Source organism: Diorhabda sublineata, chromosome 8 (assembly GCF_026230105.1).
Source record: "Diorhabda sublineata isolate icDioSubl1.1 chromosome 8, icDioSubl1.1, whole genome shotgun sequence".
NCBI classification, from domain to species: domain Eukaryota; kingdom Metazoa; phylum Arthropoda; class Insecta; order Coleoptera; family Chrysomelidae; genus Diorhabda; species Diorhabda sublineata.
Genome location: NC_079481.1, coordinates 22419391 through 22443054, shown reverse-complemented (window position 1 = coordinate 22443054; position 23664 = coordinate 22419391). Strand labels below are relative to the sequence as shown.

At 31.6% G+C, this 23664-nt stretch overlaps 1 protein-coding gene across 1 annotated transcript in view; it reads left to right on the top strand.

Moving 5' to 3' along the window:
• The window catches only part of LOC130447248 (general transcription factor 3C polypeptide 1), a 62638-nt gene that overhangs the window by 34148 nt on the left and 4826 nt on the right, over positions 1–23664 (top strand). The window contains exons 17-23 of the mRNA XM_056783959.1: positions 1153–1669; positions 4041–4396; positions 5711–5966; positions 8441–8594; positions 8763–8947; positions 10988–11174; positions 12692–12779. Coding sequence (XP_056639937.1) covers positions 1153–1669; positions 4041–4396; positions 5711–5966; positions 8441–8594; positions 8763–8947; positions 10988–11174; positions 12692–12779 — 1743 coding nt within the window. The remainder of the gene's footprint in view (positions 1–1152; positions 1670–4040; positions 4397–5710; positions 5967–8440; positions 8595–8762; positions 8948–10987; positions 11175–12691; positions 12780–23664) is intronic.

The window sequence follows — 23664 nt, the reverse complement described above, 5'->3', positions numbered from 1 at the left end:
TTAAACAGCGTGAAACTAAATTTCGTTTCCGAACTGTTTACCAGTCAGATAGTAATTACCTACCTGTTCTGGTTTTATGAATGGTGAATATAAATACCGTACTAACAGAGCAATTTTTTCGATGTTTTACCGGATTTCACCGGACAGTCTCCAGAGAATATACCAGTAACTCTCTTTAGCTGTCTTTGCTTAATGAAAAGTCTTTTTGGCTCTAGCCAGTAGAATAAGAAAAAAATCTTGTCGATTGTTTCAGACTTGGGGTCTTACTTTATGTTTCTGATTTTCTCTTGTTTTCATGATCACTTGATGTCTTTTTTGGATTGGTGATTATCACTTGATATCTTTTTTGGCAACCTATAAAAGATTGTGGTGATAGTTACTTTGTTGTTTTTTTAGTACGTTCAACGATAAGTATTCTCATACGAAATTTTACTCAATTTTACAAGATTTAAATGCTTGAAGGAGTGCCATTCTGTCTGATAGTGCTGTATAGTGCAGTGTTTGTATTGCAGGCAATGGGCTGTTCGTCAACGAATGGCGAATGTTTTCGCCTGGAAAATGGAAGGTTTTGTGCCCATTGAAGCCTTATATGCCTACTTCTATTTGTCCATTTGGTGTGTTATTGCATGGCAAACCGACATTTGAATCTTATGTAGGATTTTTTCTCCAATTTTGGTGTTTGTTCTTGTATCATGAAAGCTGCATAGCTTATGATATATATATATATATATATATATATATATATATATATATATATATATATATATATATATATATATATATTTATACATCCAATTCATTATTATTAGTTCCTTTGCCCATTCTACAGCAGTTGTATAAAGCATTCTGTGTCTCATGGCTTACAGCTTGCAAGTGCTGACTTCATGTCAGTCTGTGGTTGTAGATCACCCCAGGATATTTTATATCGAACTTAAGTGCTAGTTCATTCTGATGGATTCCAAAACAAACTTGTCCCAGCACATAGAACTAGGGTAGTCATTTAGAGGTTTATGCTCAGACATCCATTGATCCACCTTCTCCATGTATATAGCGTGAATTATTATTTTGTAACATTAATCGAAATATTACTTTATGAACGTGCTATAATATACTTCCTAGCTTCTTGTTTAATGTGAATTTAATATATTTCAGATTTGAGTATACATCTATTGAAAATTTATCAAAACCATCCTGATTTGGTAGTACGAGCTGCTGTTACCGAACTAAGAGAAACGAGTACAATAACACGCCAAAAAATAACAAATAAAAAGACGAAACTCTGGGATACCCCATTTGCCCTCTCACAATATTATATATTTTCACAATACAGCACTTTCGATAAAACAACAGCTGTAGAAGCGTACACGACAATGTTGGATATTGTTCACAATGAAGGAAACGGTATTCAAAATAGGGAAGAAGGTATACAACATAAAAGATATGGACAATTATTAGGTATAAATGAATTTTTCGGATATTGTGATAGTATTGGCTTCGAATTTAATTTACCTCAGTACACCATTGCGTTGAATCCTAAAATAGAGAACCACGACGAACTTGTCCATGAACTCGCCCTAAGATTCCAGATCAAACTGAAATCATCACAGCAGGATAGTAATGAAGCTGAAATTGATTTGGAAGAAGAAGACGACATCAACGATACAGTCAAGTGAGTATATAAATTAAAAAATATAACAATCAAACATTTTAAATATGCCTTAAAAATACAATATATTTTTTAATTTATTTAGTATCGATCCATTCACATCATCTCAATTAATTTTCCCTCTTTCTTGAAACCAAAAAAGAACTATGTATCCCCCAACTTCTGTTAATTCAACATATATTTCAATGACAATACTAGTGAGGGACTCATCACAACCGTAATTTAATAGACAAGACTAGATTAACTATGGTGTAAAGGCCACTAATCCTTGATAACCCTTTGATTACCAGCCAGTTAACAACGATTTTACAAAATGAAAAACATGTTAGAGGACTATACTTCTTGCCGCTTCTAATTTTAAGAATATGTATACCAGCGGTGGTCCTACAGTTTCCTTTGCCACATCTCGCATTTCATATGCCTCACTTTTCTATCTATGTACACATTTTCGCGGATAGCTCTGTCTGTCATTATCTGCATAATTCTTTCCTTCCAGGTCCTTGAGGGTCTGCCTCGTCTTCTTTTTTTCTGCGTTTGACACATCAATGCTTTCTTCGGCCACTTGTTCTGCTCCATCCTCATCACATGTCCGTTCCAGAGCAGTTGCTTAGTGTGTATTCTCTCTGAAGTCGTGTATACTACGCGTATATTTTCATTTCGTATATGCTCTGTTCTGGATATCCTGCACGATCTTCTCAAGTCGATTTCCACAACCTTCTATTCGTCTCGCATCCATACGTTAAAATGGGCTCACTATGACTTTGTTTTAAGAAAAACGAATATAAATACCGTAGCCTTTGTGATATACAGTCTTGAAATCACAAAGGAGCTGCTCGGATGTTTCCTAGCAAAAACAACAACGACTAGTTTTTCCGATGTTCTTCTGGTGGTAATTAACTATATACAGTCCTTTGAGTATTCCAGATAGTAGAATAAGAAAGCAATCTTTTTCATTGTTTCTGACCTGGGTTCTTAATCCATGTTTCTGACCTGGGTTCTTCATCCATGTTTCTGATTTCCTCTTGTGTCGATGAGTTTAGAGTCTGCGTACATTCTTATACTAGCTTTCACTGAATAATAATATATTAATTATACGAGTCAAGTACTTGGAGGGCTGTTATGCTGTGTAATAGAATAAATATATTTGCGTTGCTTTAGTTGCGTTGTACGCTTATACAAATGGATTGTAAAATAAATCTATTGAATATAATTATTGACCATACAACATACTGTTGTTGTTTTAAGATATAACAACAACTGCTAACCATATATTTAATTCTCATATATTACTAGTAGCGGTCTGTGTGAAGTCTCTACTATGTTGATATAAATGCATCCTCCCGGCTTTATACCTAAGAAGAATGAAACATGCTTACAAGTTGCGCAAACAAAGTCGAGTTTTGTAACTGACATAAAAGCAATCATTTCCTGTACCACTTATGATCTGATACTTTCGCTGAAAATTTTTTGCTCCGGGAAAAATCCAATGAAATCAATTAATTTGAAGTCATCTGATTGAAGACAACCAATCAGTACAACATTATACTGAAAACAGATCCCATGGGATGTTTTCATTTTATTCCATTGACTTGGATACATATTGGTTTATTTTGATTAAGACGTTTCAAATATTTAATTAAGTCACGATTTGGTTGTAATACTGACAAGAATATTAATAAAAGCATTTAGGGATCTTTGCAATGATAGAAAGTATCAATTAGATGGAAGCTGGCGTTGATTTTAAAAGATTAGGCTGTGAACATGAGAAGAAGAGATAGTACAGATTTTAAAGAAACTACGGTCAAAACCATGTGGAACCAATAATCCTTCGAAAATCTAGATTCCACAAAGATATACCATTCTGAAAAAATCCATAATCTTTCTCTTTACAGTAGATATAAGAAAGTTAATCCATAAAAGATATATATATACAGAGAGTTTCCAATTTCATGGGTAAAAATTCATGAGGCTAGATCAAATTGAAAATACCCCGCCACTGCCACTTCTCTACGGGGTGAAATGAATATTTTGTTATTTTAATTTTTTTAACAAATCTATCGGTACTGGGAAAAAATTTCAGGATTAGAAGAAGAGATGTTTTTAAATAAACAGTGATTATGAATAATACTTTTATTTAACGAAAGTAATTTTCTAAAAAAATTTTTGATTATATGGAAATTGCAAAATTTCAAGTTTCTATCTCTAATTAAATTTGAGGGAAAAAAATGAGACAATTTCACATACCACATTTTAATGGTGATAGCACATTGTATATATTTTATGATTTATTAGCCAATTCTCGGTACATTTAGACATTGTAGTATTTCTGGATCTTTATTTCCTATAATTAATTCAACCAATCAATTTATTTTAGAATCTCGGCTGATCAAGAAATCGAAAAAAATGTATCTGAACCATCAGATCTAATCACACCTATGGACGTTGATATAGAAGATACACAAATAAATCCTTTAGATCTCACAATCGATCACGGCATTGCTGATACTATAGATCGTTTAAAGACATGGGTAACTGACCGAGTAAAGATTAACGATGAACGAAGAAGTCCTAGTCCAGAATTTATGCTCATACCATCTGATATTGATGAAAGTTATGGAGATGATCAGAATCCCAGTGAAGACCACATACAAGAAAAAGTTGTTGCCAAAAAAATCAAACCTCGAGAAAAACAATCTAAACAAATTCCTAGCTTGGAAGAAATTAAAGCAGGTAAACTTTTAATTTAGTATTTTTTAAGAACCATTTAATTCTACCTAAAATGATTTTGAAAATTGGATTAATGCACCTAATATTATTTTTACTACATTGATTTTATAGTGGTCTCACTATTTGAATACACTTATTATAAGCACTGACATCTAATACATACACTATTAACCCAACCAAAAACTAAGGTTTGATTTGGAATTTTTCAATACATTATTCAACGGGTTGGAGCTTTATATTGTAACAAGGCTACATATATTCTTCAAATGGTGAGGTTATTTATTTTACCCCTTTAATTTGGCCTTTGGTTATATAATTACACAGTTATCGATTATTCTGAAATCTTTAGTGCCGACTATTGGAAAAACCTTCAAAAATATATGTTGTAGAGTAGAAAGTTCCAAATCTTGATTTATGTGAAATCTTTGGTCCCGACAAATATGTAAGCATTCCAGTGTAGTAACAAATTAGTATGGGGCTGTTGGTGGTGGAACTCAAAATAAATCTGAAAGAGACAGTTAGAAACTTGAGGTATCAATGGTGATAGGAAAAGGCCACTAAATTTATAAGAGTTGACTTTGTAAGGTGTCACTATACAAGATTTATTGGATGTGGTTGCTACTTCGGATTTCGACATCCAGAAATAATTTAGAATGAGCAAGTAGCGATGACGCTTTCACGAAGCGGCATGGGATAGGAATCCATTAGTCGATGCTTCTATCTGCTATAGAATAACAGATGATTCCATGAAGGTCATTAGAGACCATAGTTCTGTAAATTACAATACTTCAGGATTAGTGGTAGTAACTACGTCTCTTTTATGGACAAAGGAAGCATCGATTCTGGTATTAGCAAGCCCGAAGAACCAGCAGCAGCAGAGGTCTTTAGGTTAAATACCTGTGAATTTGTTTGGTTACTAAATGAGGCACTTGGAGTTGGTCAGCAAGTCCGGTGACACTGCTGCTGGAGAAGTTTTCAGATTAGGCACAAAGATCCTATTTATAATAAGATAAAGCGGTATTAGACCTTTGGTATTATTTTATCCATACCAGGAGTTCTCTTAGAATTTGAGTAAATAATTTCTTGCTGTATTTCGTTTATAGTTGTGACTAGATTTGTAATTATTTGGAGGAATGTCAAATAAATTATTTTATATTTCAAGACTAGGTATCTAGTTTTTGCTAAATATACAGCAAATTGTCCATTAGGTTTTATCTATCAATTACTTTTCCGAATTTAATCCAACAAAATAAATTTACTAAATATGATTCTTACTTATTTAACTACTCTCAAAATCGCTTCTATTACATTTTTTAGGTATGTTGGAGTTGAATACAAATAATGAGGAACGAACGATTCCATATATAACGGAACTGAGTGATCTACTAAAAGAAAATTTCAGTGAATTAAAAACAAACGTTAATGTGTTAGCTTTAAAAGAACATTTCATTACTCAATACGCTACATTGAATAGAATTTTATACGAAGATTATGAATATATAAAAAATCATTATATGATAAAATTTATTGAGGATCGTACACAAAATAAGAAACTTTGGGATCGAATTGAAAGGTAAATATAAGTTTTATGTAATCTATGGGATTCACCAACACTGTAGCTCCATATTTAATTAATTCATATGAATTTTTGTGTTACCTAAAACAGCAAACAGTAGAATGGGAAAGATTTAAAAATGTCCAAATTTTGTTCATAAACTTCAAAAAATATGAATGAAAGAAGAAATAGGTTAATGTAAAAGAAGGAAATAAAAAGAGTGTGAATTTTTTTGCAGTGCATAGTGCAGAAATTTTTATACAAAATTCAATTTTTGTTTGCGATAAAAATTGATCCTATAAATTAATATTATATACCAAGCAAATTTCCTCAACCCTTAAAAAGGCCAAAGTCAAATCCAAATTTTATTTTTTATATCATATCATGACGTATACAAAATGTGGATTATTTAAAACATTACATTTAGAAATATATTCAGGTTCTATTGTTGCAATTTTTTTTGTATATGTGGAGAGGCTACCTTGATGTGTTTGGTGTTCAAGACTATTGTAAAAAAATAGTAGAAGTAATTAAAGAAATACAGACGATATAATAGCGATGCTGCTAGCATCAAAATATGTGTTCAGATTAAGAAAACAACTCAGTGGAGTTTCAAATTGTTAGATGTAACTAAAAGAAGAAAATAAAAGTTATGACATATTGATTTGTTTAATGTGATAACTGTAGTAGTCTGTATTAAAAACTCCAAGAGTATATAACGGATGAAAATGTAACCTTCACATCTTGGAAGGAAACTCTTCCTCTGGAAGTGATGTATGGACTTAGATAAAGCATATATACTATTAATTCTGGAATTAGGCAGCAAATCGAAATAAAGAGAATAAAAGAAATTAATGAAAGAATATAAGCAATATGACCCCAGTAGAGTTTAACAAATTAAGTATTGTCTAGAGATAGTAGAGGAGAAGAATCCTGAAATGAAAATATTCAACTTTTGATTTCAAAGTGATTATATGAAAAAAGTAACAAATAAATAACTAGTGAGCTACAATTATTAATTAAATAGAAGACATTAAAGAAAAACTTTTTTTTTTGTAAACTTAACAGTTTATGAATCTCTGAATAGTCGATATTAGTTACGACTAGTTACTGATATTTTAACTGGGGACGGTCATTCAAGATGCCTTCTCTATGCTATATGCATTCAAATGGAAGAAACTGCAGGCCACATAATCGATGAGTGCTCCGAACTCCCACAGATGAGGTTCAAAAAAGTAGACAAACTTTACAGTTTTCTCAGTGACGTTAAAGTGACAAGCCAAAGTATTGAATTAGCTTTTCCATAGACATTGGTAGTTTTATGTGGGACACTGACCTATCAGTCTACGAATAATTGGTGATAAGTAACAATAAGGTACAGTAGTGCTTACATGTAAAGCAGACGAGAACTAAACAACAAAAAGGTAATGAAAGTAGTTGAGTTAAAATTTCTGGTGATATGTACACACTGTTTACTACAAGTTTATCTTCGGTCTCTAAACAAGATAACTTGGTTATTGAAAGGTTGGGCTGTGTGATTGAGAGTGTTGGTGCAATGGTAGCAACAAACAATATGTTTAGAATGAGACCAAATATCTAAGTTGATAAAAATTCTGTATGTAGTATGATTATCTAAAATGTGATTGTAGAACGTAATGCTGTAAATTCTACAAATGTTAGTTCTATATTTATATTTATTGCTAAATTTAACGATTGCGTTGGCTATAAAAAAAATGTGAGACAAGCATAACTTTATAGTGTGGACTGTACTTTCTTCCAATCTATAATTAGTTCATTGAAACTTTACATTTTTGGACCCCTACCTTGCGTTTCTCAGAGGACGTAATTTTTATTTGATAAAAATATTTGATATTTGTCAAATATTTTTGCACAAATTTTGCTTTATAACTTTTTTTATTTTGATTTTACAAAAAAAATTCCTCAGAACAATCTTTTAGATCGTCTTTTGAGGATTAATTTTACCTATAATTTTTTTGCATTTCACTAATTTTTATGGGTCATAGAGTCCGTAGGCGCTTTTTTTTACGTGGTATCCCCAATAAACCTAATTCACAGATAATTTGTAGGGGAGATAGTTGTGAATGTTTAAATTTTTTTGCAGCTAATCTATTTTACAAGATCGTCAAGGCTGTAGTTCACATTCTAATTAATTTTCTTCTATAAACTTTGATATTTCCATGATGTTGGTGCAAGTTTCGCCAAAACAATGGAGACTATTGCAGAGCATTTAAGGCCTGCTTTTCTGCAATTTGATTTGCACCTGCAGAAAATTAATTTCATAAGCTTGGGGGTACTGGAGGCTTGGAAACGTGTATTGTATGCTTCTTCCAGGCCCAATCTTCAAGATTCTGATATTTTCCATCCTCCCACACATCGGTAAAACAAAATTGCGTCCTCTAAGAAATGCAAGGGAAATGTGACATTTTAGTAGACTAAATTTACGAGCATAATATTAAATCTTTATTTTTTAGTGATATATTTATAAAAGATTTCTTATTAATGCCGAATTTTGAGGATCTCATGAGGGAAGATAATGCAACCGATGAAGATATTCTACTGGCTAATGAGATTATTCAGTTTGCTGCTTCTAAAACCTTGTTAGGTGCCTCCGCTCAAGAACTAAAGGTAATTGAAAACTAGTTTTCTTCAAATAGTTGAATAGCATGAATTTTAAACTTGGTATCTAGTTACCGATATAATTCAGATTAAATAGATTGAAAAATCTATTCCATAATGTTGTCATTCCAAATGTGTTAAGCCTTATTTTGTTGGGCTCATTAAAATTTGTTTCAGGACAATTTTCTACATCGCGAAAAGAATATTTCTTTATTGAATATTTTGAAACATTTAATGAAAGCTGGTATTCTACTTCAAACTGGCATTTGTTCATTAACATTTGTCCATTATAGTTATCAATATGCATGGATTCTTCAAGATGTTATTTGTACGAATGTAGATACGAAAGAACAAAATAAAGGGTATGTATATTATTCAATATACTGTGAAAATATTGTAATAAAACATTATAGAAAGTGGAAAGTAGAACTCTTTATTACGTTGCTGTTAACTCTTGCTTTATTCACTGGCGTTAAGTGGATAACCAAGACTATTTATACATAATTATGTAATGGCTTTTTTTAATCTATATAAGTAGTTGATTTCTGTAATAATTATTATTACCCATCAGACGTTTTCCACTTCTTACTGTGTAGATGTAGTGATTTGATTATTATTATTTGATTATTCTGTAATAATAATTATTACAGAAATCATTTATCAACTACTTATATAGATTAAAAAAAGCTATTACATAATTATGTATAAATAGTCTTGGTTATCCACTTAACGCCAGTGAATAAAGCATATGTGTATATATTGAAATGATCAGAAATCTAAAAGCAAGTAAGTACATAATGAAAATTTATAATTTATTGAGATTAGTTTTACTAAAGATAATTAAACTAAAGGCAAAAAAAATCGATAAAAAAATAAAAGAAATTGAATTGATATTTGCAAGTTAATTAATTATAGTTATTTTATATATAAGGAATTATTTATTAAAAATGATATATTCTAAAGGATTGCATATGTACAAATCATAATTTGTATCATAGAATAATGTTATTAATTATAAATTAATATAAAACTTAGTGGAAGATTGATTTTTTTTTAAAAATATATGAAACTGTTGCCAAAAGGACCCATAATAGTGAAAATTCATAAACTATTAATGAAATAAAAGTTTATTTAAAACATAAATATAAGATCTGACAAGTGTTTGTCATTGTGACATTGTGAGGAGACAAGAGCAAAAGTCTAGTGAGTCATATGATATGGTTGCTAAGGAGATAAAAAAAAGAGGATCATTATTTTATTTAGAAGAAAAAATAGTATCAGCAGAAAAAAGAGAATGGGGAGTGCAAAGTTATAAGAAATAGAAGTTAAATTTGAATCAAAATACAAAATAATTGCGAATTATTAAAGATGAATGGAAGATAAATATCTGTACTGAAGAAAATCTAACGAGTTGAAAATTTGTTACTAATCCAATGAGTGGAAGATTTGTTACTGACAATTCACAGAAGTAAATACAAGTTTTAGATCTGATATTGCAAGATATTATCATCTCAGGTCAGTTCCTTCACGTATTATTGGCCAATAATAATAATAATAATAATAGTAATAATATAAAATAATTTATAAAAAAAAGGAATATTACCTATACTTACGTTGACAATGGATAAAATTCCTTATTTGTGAGGTTAAGATTCCTTTTCCGTAGAAATAATATGAATTGTGTAGTATAATTAAATTTTTGTTCAATGTATCATATGTAATCCTTCCACAGAAATAGAACTTCTTGATTATATCATATAAAATTGACATAATTTTTTTTTTATATTTTCCTTATATTGTACATCTAAATAATAGAATATTCATCTGAGTCGATTTATAACAGAGAACTGTGTAGAATTATCAAATTAGAGGAACGGCTAACTTCAGGTTAGACTCATAGGCGTACTCAACTACATTTTATTAAACTTTATTTGAATTAAAAATAATAAAATTAACTTTTAACATAAAACTTTTATTGTTTTGTTAAAAGGAAAAACATCCATAAGTTATTTATTTATGCCAGAACTCAAAGAGAGAATGAGTTTCATGCCCGGCAAATAACGTGCTAGCGACAACAATAGAAAAATAAATACAATAATAGAGGTAGAAATAAATAATTTCAATATATATATATATATATATATATATATATATATATATATATATATATATATATATATATATAATTTTTTCAACTCTATAGTGCAAATTTCAGTAAAGTGTTTTTATATTAATGTATTTCCATATATTAATAATTATTCTAATCTGTTTGATTTTTTCCACGTTAACTTATACTCGAAATAATTTTAAGCATATTTTCCTTCAGATTTTGCTGGCCTCTAAAATATATAGAAATATAAATTAAATATATAGACAATAATTCGAATATTTATTACTTTTAGACAAAAGCGGTGTAGTATGAAAGTTATGCCTTGGGTGAGGGTGGATGGCGTCTTGAATAAAATAACATTGAAAATATGGATAAGCAATGTACTATCATATTGCCTGGATTATCCAAAAGTACCATTCTCTAAACTTTGTGATAAATATTGTTTCATAAAACCGGTAGATTTGTTTTTTATCGTACAGGTAAGTGAATGATATAATTTACTATTAAAATCGTAATCGGAAAGAGACAGAATCAAATATAAAAATAAACACTAAATATTTGTAAAATGTGTCATATGGAAATACGAGGATGTATTGATATCTAGTTAGCCTAGACCAGTCCTATGCACAAACAAAATATTGCGTTACCATATCAACGAACAATTTCATCAAATACCTGTATTTAAAAGGGTTAAGTGTTAAACAGATATGCTTAATACCCTTGGTGATCAATGTCCTTCGTATGCGACCGTGAAAATTTGGACTGCAAGCTTCAAAAGAGGTAAATTTTCCATTGAAGATGATAAGCGATTGGGAAGGCCAGTTTCTGTGTCAGTCCCCGAAAATATCGATGTAGTTCATGACATGATTTTATCAGACCGTCGAATTGGGCTAAAACGGATATCTGAAACACTGAATATTTCATACGAACGCGTTCATCATATAGTTCACGTCAATTTGGACATGAGAAACATTGCTGCAAAATGGATCTCCAAATGTTTGAATGTTGATTTCTTAAACTAAATTGTTACTATGGATGAGACCTGGGTACATTTCTACGAAACAAAGCAACAATCGATGAAATGGCGACACTCTGGTTCTCCAAGACCTAAGAAGTTTCGTGTCCAAAAAACTGTTGGAAAAGTTCTTGCTTCAGTTTTTTGGGATTGCCATGGAGTAATCATGATTGATTTTTTGGATAAGGGTAGAACCATAACTGGAAATTACTATTCGACATTACTGACCACACTACGAAAAAAAATTGAAATGAAAAAGCTATCCAAAAGTGTTATGTTTTTGCAGGACAACGCCCCTGCATACAAATCTCATGTTGCCATGCAAAATATTCGTGATTTAGGGTTTGAATTACTAGAACATCCTCCTTATTCACCAGATTTGGCTCCGTCCGACTATCATCTCTTTCCTCAACTGAAAAAAAGTTTGAAAGGTCGTAAATTTTCTCCCAATGAGGAGGTAATAAAAGCTCTGGAGGTTTGTAGAGCAAGAAGAAACATTTTTTTTAAAGGTCTAGAGACGTTGCAGGTTCGCTGTAATAAATGTATCCAATTAAGAGGAGAATATGTTGAGTAATAAAATATTTTGACATTGAAATTTTGTTTGGTTCTATAGTAGACTAAGAATTTTTCTATATATCCTCGTACATTAATTCTGACCGAAATATTATTTTGTCTAGCAAATTGTATTAAAAAAAATAATATTCATATATTTATGGAATACATCGTTAAAAATTAGTTATAAAACACTTGTTTGTTCTACAAACGACTCTTGTAAGAACCATAATACCCATTAAAGTACTGGGTCTGCAATATCATTGTGGTTTAATAAACTTTATTAAGATACTGGGTCAAATTCAAGTTAATCTATCACCAAACCCTTGGTATAAACTTACTGCTTCACAATTATGAAAAATACCGTTACATTTTACAATAATTTGAAAAAAATAAAAAAAATTTCATAAAAATTCGTACGTTTTTTAGATTCTAGAAGAATTAGGTTGTATAGAATTGTTATTTTACGATAAGATGGAAGAAGATTTGTTCACAGAATGGACTATGACCAAAGAACGTAAGATCTCTTTTATCTATAAAAATATTGTTTTGTTTTGTATTGTTTTTTGTATTCAACTAAACTTGTAAAATATTTGACAATATCTTGTAACACATGAAGATTTTTTCATTATGTGCTGATAAAAAATCATGGACGACATAAGTTTACAATTTTCTACTTAATATTTTGAAATAACAAAGTCAGAGCAAAATTATTCTTGTTGGAAAGGATTGGAATCACCTTTCGGTCGTAACGCATAACTATCGGTAACTGTAACGATTGGGAACATGTTGAGCGTTCGCTGTCATGACTATTATGTTTTTTGTGTCTTAGGGGTAAACAGGTTTATTTTCAAAACAGAAGCTATTAGGTTGCTTTGATTGAACTTTCTTATATTAATAAACGAATTTAATCATTTTTCTTGTAAGAAAGGTTCTTCTTCTCTCTCTATTGGTCTTTTGTCTGACGACATACAGCCAGGTTATGTGTTTTGCTAGTTACCAATTTATTTGAAAAGTGTACCACATGGTACGTCTGAAGACTTGCTTTTACTAGTCGTATTTTCTATAGAAAAGAAATTTCTTCCTTTGATTTCGCTCTCACTTCAATAAAGTTGAGTCCAATTTTTCCATAATTCTTCTTTGATTCTTGGCCATATATCAACGTAATGTAATTTATATTCCCTTATTAAATTTTGTTGTCTTCCTTGATTGGCTAATTTATACGCTTTTTCATTTCCTGTGATTCCTGAATGACTTGGTACCCATAATAATTTGACGTCTTTTCTATATTAGACATTGAATCCGAAACGATTATAATTTTATCCTGCTTTTCGCTACTTTCTTCTAAAGCTTCTTTAATTGCAATCTTCTCTGCTGTACAAATTGGAGTGAGGTTTCCGATTCTTCGGGCAATGTTCATTTTTTGGTCCCTTTGAGTGATCCTAATTGCGCATGCTCACGATCCTTTGTTTAGAGAAGCATCCGTAAAAATTATAGAATATTCATCGTATGCCTTCATTATTTCTAAAAATTTTCTATTGCAGCCTATTGAGCACTTAGAAATGTTGGAATTTAACCACTCCAGTTTCCGTATTTGCGGCCAGTATTCGTAGTTGTAGAATGGATATCGCTCTGTGATTTCCAGTTTATCTATATAGTGTAAGGCTAATTTAAACCCTCCCTTTTCTTCAAAACGTCGGCTCCTCATTATATAATTGATAAAACGTCAACAGTGATCTTCCTATCTCATCATTTTTAAATGATAGTAATTTAAAACAGAATTTCGCATTCAACCACACTCTTCTATAAAATAGGCTAGTTTCTGATGCCTCCGCAAGTCAAACGTTGGTTGGGGTTGATTTCATAAATCCCAAGGCTGTTCTAATTGCCTGATATTGTACCCTATCTAGCTTTTTCCATATCTCCTTTGAAACCTTGCAGATTATTCCCATACCATCCGATATTGAGGAAAACTGAAGGGTTGGCTCCCCAATAGGTTCTGGTGAGAGCTCTCATCACGTTGATTCCTTTACCTGCTTTCAGGCAGCTGTTGTTTATATGTTCTAATACTTATATGAGTCAGCCTATTCTATATTAGTATCTAGCAGACCAATAGATTCTACGTATTGTCGAAGTTTTCTCTTATTGAATATCGTCGCCTTAGTTTTGTTAACAGAAATTTCCATGCCATGTTCGATAAGCCATTCATTAACTTGGTGTAGAGCTTCTTCCATACTGTACCCTAAGCGATCGATTAGAGTGTAAGTCAGTACAATATCGTCTGCATACTGGATAACTTTGATAGAACAATTAACAACCTTCCTCAAACTTGCTGTGTAGACATTGAATAGCAGTGGACTTAGGGGAGAGCTTTGTGGTAGCCCCTTCATAGATTGTCTAGGACCAATTAGTCGGCCAGAATTTGGCGATCTCATAAATATTCTCCTTGCTGTCAACATATCTGTGATTAACCGAATAATGTCGGCATTGATTTCCATGTCATTCAGGTGTTGTGCTAATTTATCCAAAAGAACATTATCATAGACTGCAGAGATATCCAAGAATATGCATAACGTTCTTTTCCCTTCAGTAAATGCTGTGTAAATCTCTAGAGCTAATTTTGTGATGCACTTCATTATTCTTCTGCCTTTTTTGAAGTCGATTTGTAGATCATTGAATGTTTTGTTGCTTTCTAAAAAGTGATCTATTCTCATGTGTATTATGTTCTCTAGGATTTTACTTTCGCACGATGTTAATGCTATTGGGCGATAGTTATCGTGGTAATTAGGAACTTTACCCGGTTTTAGAATCGGTATTATTATCGATGTTTACCATTGTTTAGGTAAGGGCATATGTCCGTTGATAACGTTGTTGTAAATATTGAGCAAATTTTTGATCATGATCTCTGGTAAGTTCGCCAGCATTGAGTAAGTTATATGATCTTTTCCTGGCTCTGTACCCCTCTTTTTCCTCATTAGAAACGAACGTAATTCATCCTCACTAATTGGTGGCAAAGGTGATAAATTTCTAAATATAATAACTTCTTCATCCCTCGGAATGATCATCGGGGTCATCGCGTCCAACATTGTTTCTAACCATTGTTCCGACTCTGTACAGTGAGTCCTACTTTCTTTACCTCTTTTTGCATATTTTCTCACAACCTTCCGAACCTCTCCAATAGGATAGTCTCTGCTTAATGATTCCGTAAAGGATTTAAAACTCTCCTGGCTACCATTTTTTTATATTCTACGTGGTTTTCCTCAGAAAAGTCGTTCTTATATTTCTTCAAGCTGCGAGCTTTTTCACAATCACTATCCCACTATATTGGTTTTTGTAACTGTTTTCTTGTCCTCATCGTGATTTTTGTTTCTGGGATAGCTATATTAGCCCCTTCTTCCATTTTCATTTCCCACTCCTCATAAGTTAAGCCTAATTAAACGTTTTCCAGTGCCTTCGTGTATTTATTCCAATCTGCTAATATACTAATACATCCCATTGACTAATGGACCTAGTTCTGGAGTCTCAAGTGCTATGTCAGTGACACTTCGATTTTGATCTGGTGGTGTCAACCGTGTAGCTTCTCCTGTATTCAAGTATACTAGATTTTGCTCTTCAATTGCGTCCATTAAGTGTATACCTTTAGTATTCGTAGTGCCTGATCCCTTACTTTGGTTTTGGGGCGTTCAGATCTCCCATGATGATAAATGGTCCGCGTATTTTCCTAAATATCTCTAGATAATTTTGTTCTGTAATTTACAAATCCGGTGGGCAATAGATTGTAACTATTGAAATTTCTTTAACCTACTCCTAAGATCTAAAACCGGTTGGGTAAACTTGTACAGATGTTATTATGGCTAAACGATATGTCTTTGTTAATAAGGGTAGCTAAGCCTCCCCTTCCGTCATTTGTATCTTGCCGTATGATTGTATAATGTGAGAAAGCACTGCTTCGATCCAGTTTGAGAAATGTTTCATTCAGAAGAATTATGTCTGGCTGTTGTTCATGTGTTAAAACTCTTAACTCAGAATAATTCGAATATAAACTTCTAATGTTCCATTGTAGAATAATGAATTCTTTTTTCCTTTTCATTTGTGCGTCATTAATATGTACTTTGTGCGTCAGATTCATCAGGGCTATTTGATATTGGCATCTCATCTGTATTCATTTTTTGGATCGTTTCAAAAGTCATATCCTGATGTCTTTGTTCCATTTCTATATCCGCCACTTCAGGCGATTCTAGAATATACGAATGTGCAATTCTCTCAATTTCTAAAAATACTTCCCTCTTTGTTATATCCTTAATTTATGAATATTCTAGTAATCTTTTCAGAAAATCTACTAGTGAAATAGGGTCTGGCTGGTACTCATGTACCTGCTGTTGTTCCTGTCTCTGCGACTTATTGACTATCTCTGGGGTAGGAGCTCTACATAGTGGTGGGAGTAAGCACCTTTTGTGGAGTTCCATATTATAACCTGGTGATGGAGATTGTGGTTTCCTATTTCTATCTACTATTTGTGTATATTTCATTTTTGATCTAGAAGTTGTTCAAAGTTGTTACTTCTTTGATGCACTTCTATTACATTTTGTTGCCCTTGACACGGTGTTCTTAATACAGGAAAATCTCTACCAGTAAATATTATTGTATCTCTTTGTCTTTCAATTATAGGAAACCTCTGGCTGGCTTCAAAGTATGAGCAATTTTCAAATGTCATAAGTTTTTTAATATTTTTTTGACTGTCATTTTCCTTACAGTTTCTGTCAGTGGATTTATGTTAAGCATTACAGAAGAAGCATTTCGGTTCCTTCAGTTGACATTCCTCTTCCTCGTGTTGACTACCACATAGGGAGCACCTCTTCTGACTCGCGAAATATTTTTTTGTCTGCTCAAATCTTAAGACAGTTTATGCATTGGATAACTGGTTCAACATTTACCTGTAGTCTCAACTCAAAGTAATTTACGGCAATCGCTTCTGGCTATTCCTTACCTCTAAAGGTGACTAAAGTGTTGGTTTATATTCAATCATATTATCTTAATTTACAATTCTTCTATTTAATCTTCTAATTGCTATTATTGGTCTTGTAGACACTCCCTCCGTAATTACTTCTTCCATTGAGTTGTTAATATCAATGTCCCTAACTATTCCTCTTACTGAAACTAGTGAAGAAGGGATAAATGCATCCCAGTCTTTTTCTGATATTATTTTATTAGTGAAAAAGGTTATTGGCATAGTGCAAGGTAATGAATTCAATTCCAATTCTGTTTCTTCCTTCCCTAGTAATTTTTTGAATGCCTTTAATATTGCCTTGTTTTAACATTTTCCCTACTGCGACTGGATGTATATTACCTATGTTTTTATTTTTAGTTTCGACTACTACAATGTAAGGGGCTTTATCATATATTTCATAATTTTTTATTGAGATCTTGGTTATGTTGGATTGTGATATGTGATTATCAAGTGGTTTGGGCTGGGGAGGCCCAGGGTCCCCCAAATCCAATGACATGAATTCTTAAAATTAGGGTTAGGAGGTTAGGTTAAACTAAGGAAAATAATAAAGTAATTAAGCGAATCAGCGAACTTTGTGCTTTCAACTTACTGAGTGTTCTAGAAGATTAGAGTGGCACCAGTAAGAACTTAATTATTCGAAAATTCAAAATTTAATATAAATTTTTAAAGAAAATGCACTTTCACACACGTGCTCGTTCACAGAACCCGGACGTTTTCTCGTAAGAAAGGTTACAACTTGGCATCCGCTCCAGAACGTGTTGAGTTTGTACCGTAAGTGTCACCGAACGAATCCGCTGAATGCGACCAATAAATAAATTGCATATGGGTTGCAAAACAAATTTCAGACCAGGATATGATGCATGCGCAGTTCGCTGAAACTCGTTAAAGGACATGTGGCTGGATCTTTTAAATTTGAAGCATTTCAAATATTCTCTCCCTTTTTTAGTTTGTCGACATTTTTACTCAATGACGATTGCTCACTGGATTTTGCTCTAAATAACTGACCCTTCAGCAAAAGAATTACCTGCTCCGTGTTGGAGAGTCTGAGCAAAATAAAACTCCTAATGAACAAACTTAGATCAGTCAAATTTGCTGAACGGAGTCAAACTCTTGAAAGATCTATAAACTGGGTAAATAATTGCAAAAAATTGATATCTGCTTAGAGAAATTGTTAATCATTACTTTTCACTTATTTTGAAGACTATTCAATAAAAAGAACATTCTAAATGGGAGAAGTACCTGTACTTTTCCTGCTGATAAAAAAGATATTTCGTTAATATTAAGTTAATCATCAGTGTAAACGGAACAAAAATATTAAACTATATATACATCTTTAGTAAATATGAATGTTATACAAATATAATACTAATCTTCCTAATTTCATAAAAAGAAAATAAAAAACAACAATTAGAAAAAAAACTTTTGTTTATTGTAATAAATTCAAAATTTTCTTTAAATTATTTAGGTTTCCGAGCCATCAGACATATAAATGTGATCTCCAATTTCTGAACCTTCTTCGTCATCACTCTCCGTTTCAATTTTTTTTGACAATGTCTTCTATCTTTAAAAGTGTATGATCCCCAATTAATTCTACTGGTTTAAAATACTCATCTAAAAACCAACCGCTAAAGTTTCACGCATAATGGGATCCGTTGCATTAAACCATACGGAATTTACGAAAATGGTTTGTAAAATTTTTTGATTCAATAATATCCAGTAGGGTGGTATGTACGAGTTAAAGTTCAGTATTTTTTTAAAAAAACTGCTCGCTCCCTTCTTTAGCAGAGTAGTTTTTCAAAACAATGAGATATCTCGCATCATTTACTTTGGTGCAGTTCTTGGCGCCAAACATACTAACAGTAAATTCTTGAAAGGTCTTCATTTTTTCATCCATGAAAATATCATCAATATCTGTTAAAGAGGCAAAAACTTTTTGATTTCTTCCTTTAAAAAAAAACTGAAAAGGTTTTTTTATTATAAAATACTGCTGTGTAATCGCAAATTGTAAACGCATGAAAGCGGGAAGACTTTGGCATAATTTGCTTCAACTTAAACGCTAAATCGGTGCAATTAACAGGTTGACTATTAGTTTTTTTGTTGCTGAATTTGCAACTCGAAATTCCGATTCAATAAATTTGTTAGTATAACCTAACAAAATAATGAAAACGTCTGTATCAGAGAGGCTTTAATTAAAATTCTTGAGCCGGGCTCTGCTTTAGAAGCATAATTACATTCATAATTAGTTTCTTCAGTTTACGTGAACTTGATAAAAGTTAGGTTAGGTGATCGATGGTTAAAAAGATTTTTTGTGTTTTGAATTATTGTTACCAAATTGCCATTTTACCAATTATCAGTGAGAAACAGCACCAAAACCTCTTTAAAACGATAACTGGGGGCCAAATTCAAATACAGTGGATGAGGAAGCAATTCGAAGTGTAATCCGTTCAATTTAACCATCGTTGCAGAGACCAGATAACACTTTTGAAGTCATTGCTGAGCTTGTACAGAATTGTTTTTCGTCAAGAATCAATGATAAATTAACACATGAAATTGTTTTGAATGTAACAAAAATAGCTTCACATAAATCTAAATCGCTGTCACTTTTTTCTGACTAATCGAAATTATATATAAAATTTTAGTCTTTAGAAAACTGGTACTTCATAAACGTTAAATAGGTTTGACAATAACAGCGCATCTGTGTGTCAGTGACACGACTGATTGAGTAATGTATTATTTCTGCTGCGTTTGTTAGATATGTTTATCTACAAAAACTATCCTTTATTTCAACGTTAACATATGTTGGCTCAACCATTTCAGTTTTGAATTTCAAAATCTTTGCTGTTGTTGATTTTGAAGTTTTCAACATCTCTGCAGTCCATGAAAAAAGAGCAGGCGGCAATGGTGTTAGTAGCAAAGTCAGGCAATATTCGAGATTAATTTTTTTGTTCAGACAAATAACCTAAAGTCACCGCAAAATGTTTTTGATTCTGTGAATACTAATAAACTTTGTAATTTTCCCTGGCACTCAAAACGACATATCTCTTTCATCAAGATTTTTCTGTTTTGAACAAATTATTCTGAAAGTGTCAAAAGGGGTGTCTCGAAAGTATCCAACTATTTCAAGAGTTATGAGAAGCAAACAAGACGCGGGATGTCGTTTACTAGCGCGTTCCTTTTTTTTAGTTACTATTATGCCGCACCCGGGAAAGTAACGCTCGTTTTGCATGCGCGCGTATTTCGAGAACAATTGAGCACTTATTCGAGTTCTACGGTTGTATCAGATACATTATCAACTACATAACATTGCGAGGCTGCAAGCAATGCAACAATTTTAGCTTGGATCTAAACATTCAATACCAATGGAAACACTATTGGCGAAATTCATCACGACCGTCCAAAGACAGCAAGAACACCTAGAAACATTCAAGCTTTACATGAAAATGATTACATTATAAGATTGAATTTTGTGAATGCAATGTTAACAATTTCAAAATGTTCTTCAGCGATGAGGCACATTTTCATTTGGATGGATCCGTAAATAGCCAAAATTGTCGTTTTTGGGGAGAAAAGGATCGACAGACCTTACATAAACGCCCTTTGCATAGGTCGGAAGTCAGCGAGTGGGTCGCTATGTCGGCGAACTGCATTATTAGGCCCTACTTTTATGAAGATAGCAGAGGACATGCATTGACTATAACTTCTGCACGCTATGTCTACATGATACGCAATTTGTTCGGGCCTCAACTACAATAATGTGAGCATTATAACCGGCTGACTGGATGGAGCCACATCGCACACTACTCACAACTCTTTAACTGCATTGCACGAGTTATTCCCAGAAAAGGTGAATTCACGAAGAGGTGATATTGAACGGCCACATCGGAGCCCTGACTTGACTCCACCTGATTTTTTTCTTGTGGGGTTATCTTAAGAGCGAAGTCGACGAGAATAATCCACGATATGTCGGAGAATAAAGTATAGTGGACGATGAGAATATTCTTTAGGATATTTCTATTTTTAATAATTTTAAGAAATGAATGGTAACTTTAAATGTTACTTTAATATTTTGTAAAATAAGGTTTAACGAAATTGTATCATAGAATTAATAAGGAAAAGAGAAATGTGCAGCAGACAGACTATTCGAGAATAGTTTTGAAAAAGACAGTCTTGCTTTTAGATTGAGATCGAACGGACGTCCTGGTAATCGCGAATTCGTTATTTCCTATATATATATATATATATATATATATATATATATATATATATATATATATATATATATATATATTTCCTATATATATATATATATATATATATATATATATATATATATATATATATATATATATATATATATATACTTAACTTTTAATTTACTGGAACCGTGTTTTTAAAAACTAACTTTATTTCTAACATAAATTCTACCAACAATTTCAATTACAAGACTGATATTTTTTGCACTTTTTGCAACTCTACAAATAAATCGTGAGATTTTATAATACTTGGATGTAATGTTCTAAGTTTACAGAAGGTCAAGGAATTTTCAACCGTTTCTAAAATGTCTTGAATTACATTGAATGTGATAAGAAGTTCGTTGAATAACTCTTTTTAATATTTAATATTTTCCGCATTTGCTTGAAAATCTAGAATATCTCTTATCTCAAATATTTTCGTTTTTAATAATTTTTCATTATACTGAATGTCCTGAATTGTCTTATTAAAATTATCAATTATTTGGCGACTAACAGAATATTGCATTCTTATTTGATTTTGCAAGTTTTCTTGGTTTTGTTTTAATGTTCCATAATTGAATTAATTCTTTCTCCATCTTCAGAGTCCAAGTTTCCTGTTATTGTTTTTACTATTGATCAAAGACCGTTAATTAACCCTCTATTTGGTATATCTAAGGTAGAATGAATATTAATGTTATCAAATTTTTCTTCTATACTATTCCTAGTGTACTCTATTATATTTACAATATTTTCTTTTTCAGAATGAAAAAATGTATTATTAGACATATTATATTTAACGTGATTATATTATATACTTAACTTATTATATTCTACGAGTAGTGGACTTAAATTATAAAAATGAACAAAAGTATGACTGGATTTCTGCAGCTTGGCATATCCAAGATTTATGGGAAGTATTCCCAAGTTATGGGTAACATCTTTTATATTGACTGTTGCGTCTCCGGCGGTGACGAACCTAAAATAAATTTATAAGGAGTCTTTTTAGGACGTTTTATGTTTGAAAGATGAATATTTTCTGAAGAATTTTTGTGTCTAGTAGCGATTTTAGCTGTTTTTAATCGGGTGTTTTTGCTTTTGATTTCTTCACTTTTATATTTATTTTTGGTTTTACCTTGTGCCTGTTTATTACGTACATACACTTTAGTAGGTATTGTATCTGGTAATTCTTCACGGTTTTTATTTGCTTTAGAGATTACTTTTGATTTATTTTCCTGTAATTTTTTATTTAAAATCGAGTATAATAGTAGTAGTATATATATATTTTCATTTTATCTTTATGATTTTGTATATAATTATTAACTACTTGTTGATCAATTTCTATATCGAAAGGTGTGTTACTGTTTATGTGTCCGGTAATTATTTCGTTTGGTTTCAATTTTGTTGCAGAATGAACGCTATTATTATAGGCTAATAATGCGTAAAGTATTTTATTTTCAATAGTCTCATTTTTAAAATCTTTTTGATTATTCAAAAGTCTGACGTGTTCAATAATCGTAGAGTGAAATCTTTCAGCAATTCCATTCGATTCTGGATGTTGAGAACTTATGAAATGAATTTTAATTTTATGCGTTTCTAATAGTTCTTTTAGAACAGAATTTTTTAACTCAGTTCCATTGTCCGAAATTATTTGTTCTGGTATACAGTGGTGTGTAAAATATTTAATTAGACTATGAGCTACCTCTATTCCTTGTCTAGATTTTAATTCATACATTTGACCATATTTGGAAAATGAATCTATTATCGTAAGAAATTTACTATTTTCTAAGGTTATCGTGTCTAAATGCAAAATTTGAAAAGGTTTAGTAGCTGTGGGGGTAACATTTAAAAATGGTTTTATTGGTTTTCTATCATATTTGCTTAACTGGCAAACTTCACATTTGTTTATATAAGTTTGTATAGATGCTCTTTGATTTGGCCAGTAATACAAAGTTTTTAATTGATTTTCAGTTTCATCTAGTCCTCTATGATTAGTCTTACCTTCGTGGTAATTTTGAATCACTTCTTTAATTTCATTTAAAGGAACATCTATTAATTTTTTATTACATTTAACAAGGTCAATTTGAGAATCTTGAAAGTGATTTTGTAGAACGACACTGAATTTTTCATAAATTGGGTCTTCGAAATAAATAAAATATTTAGTT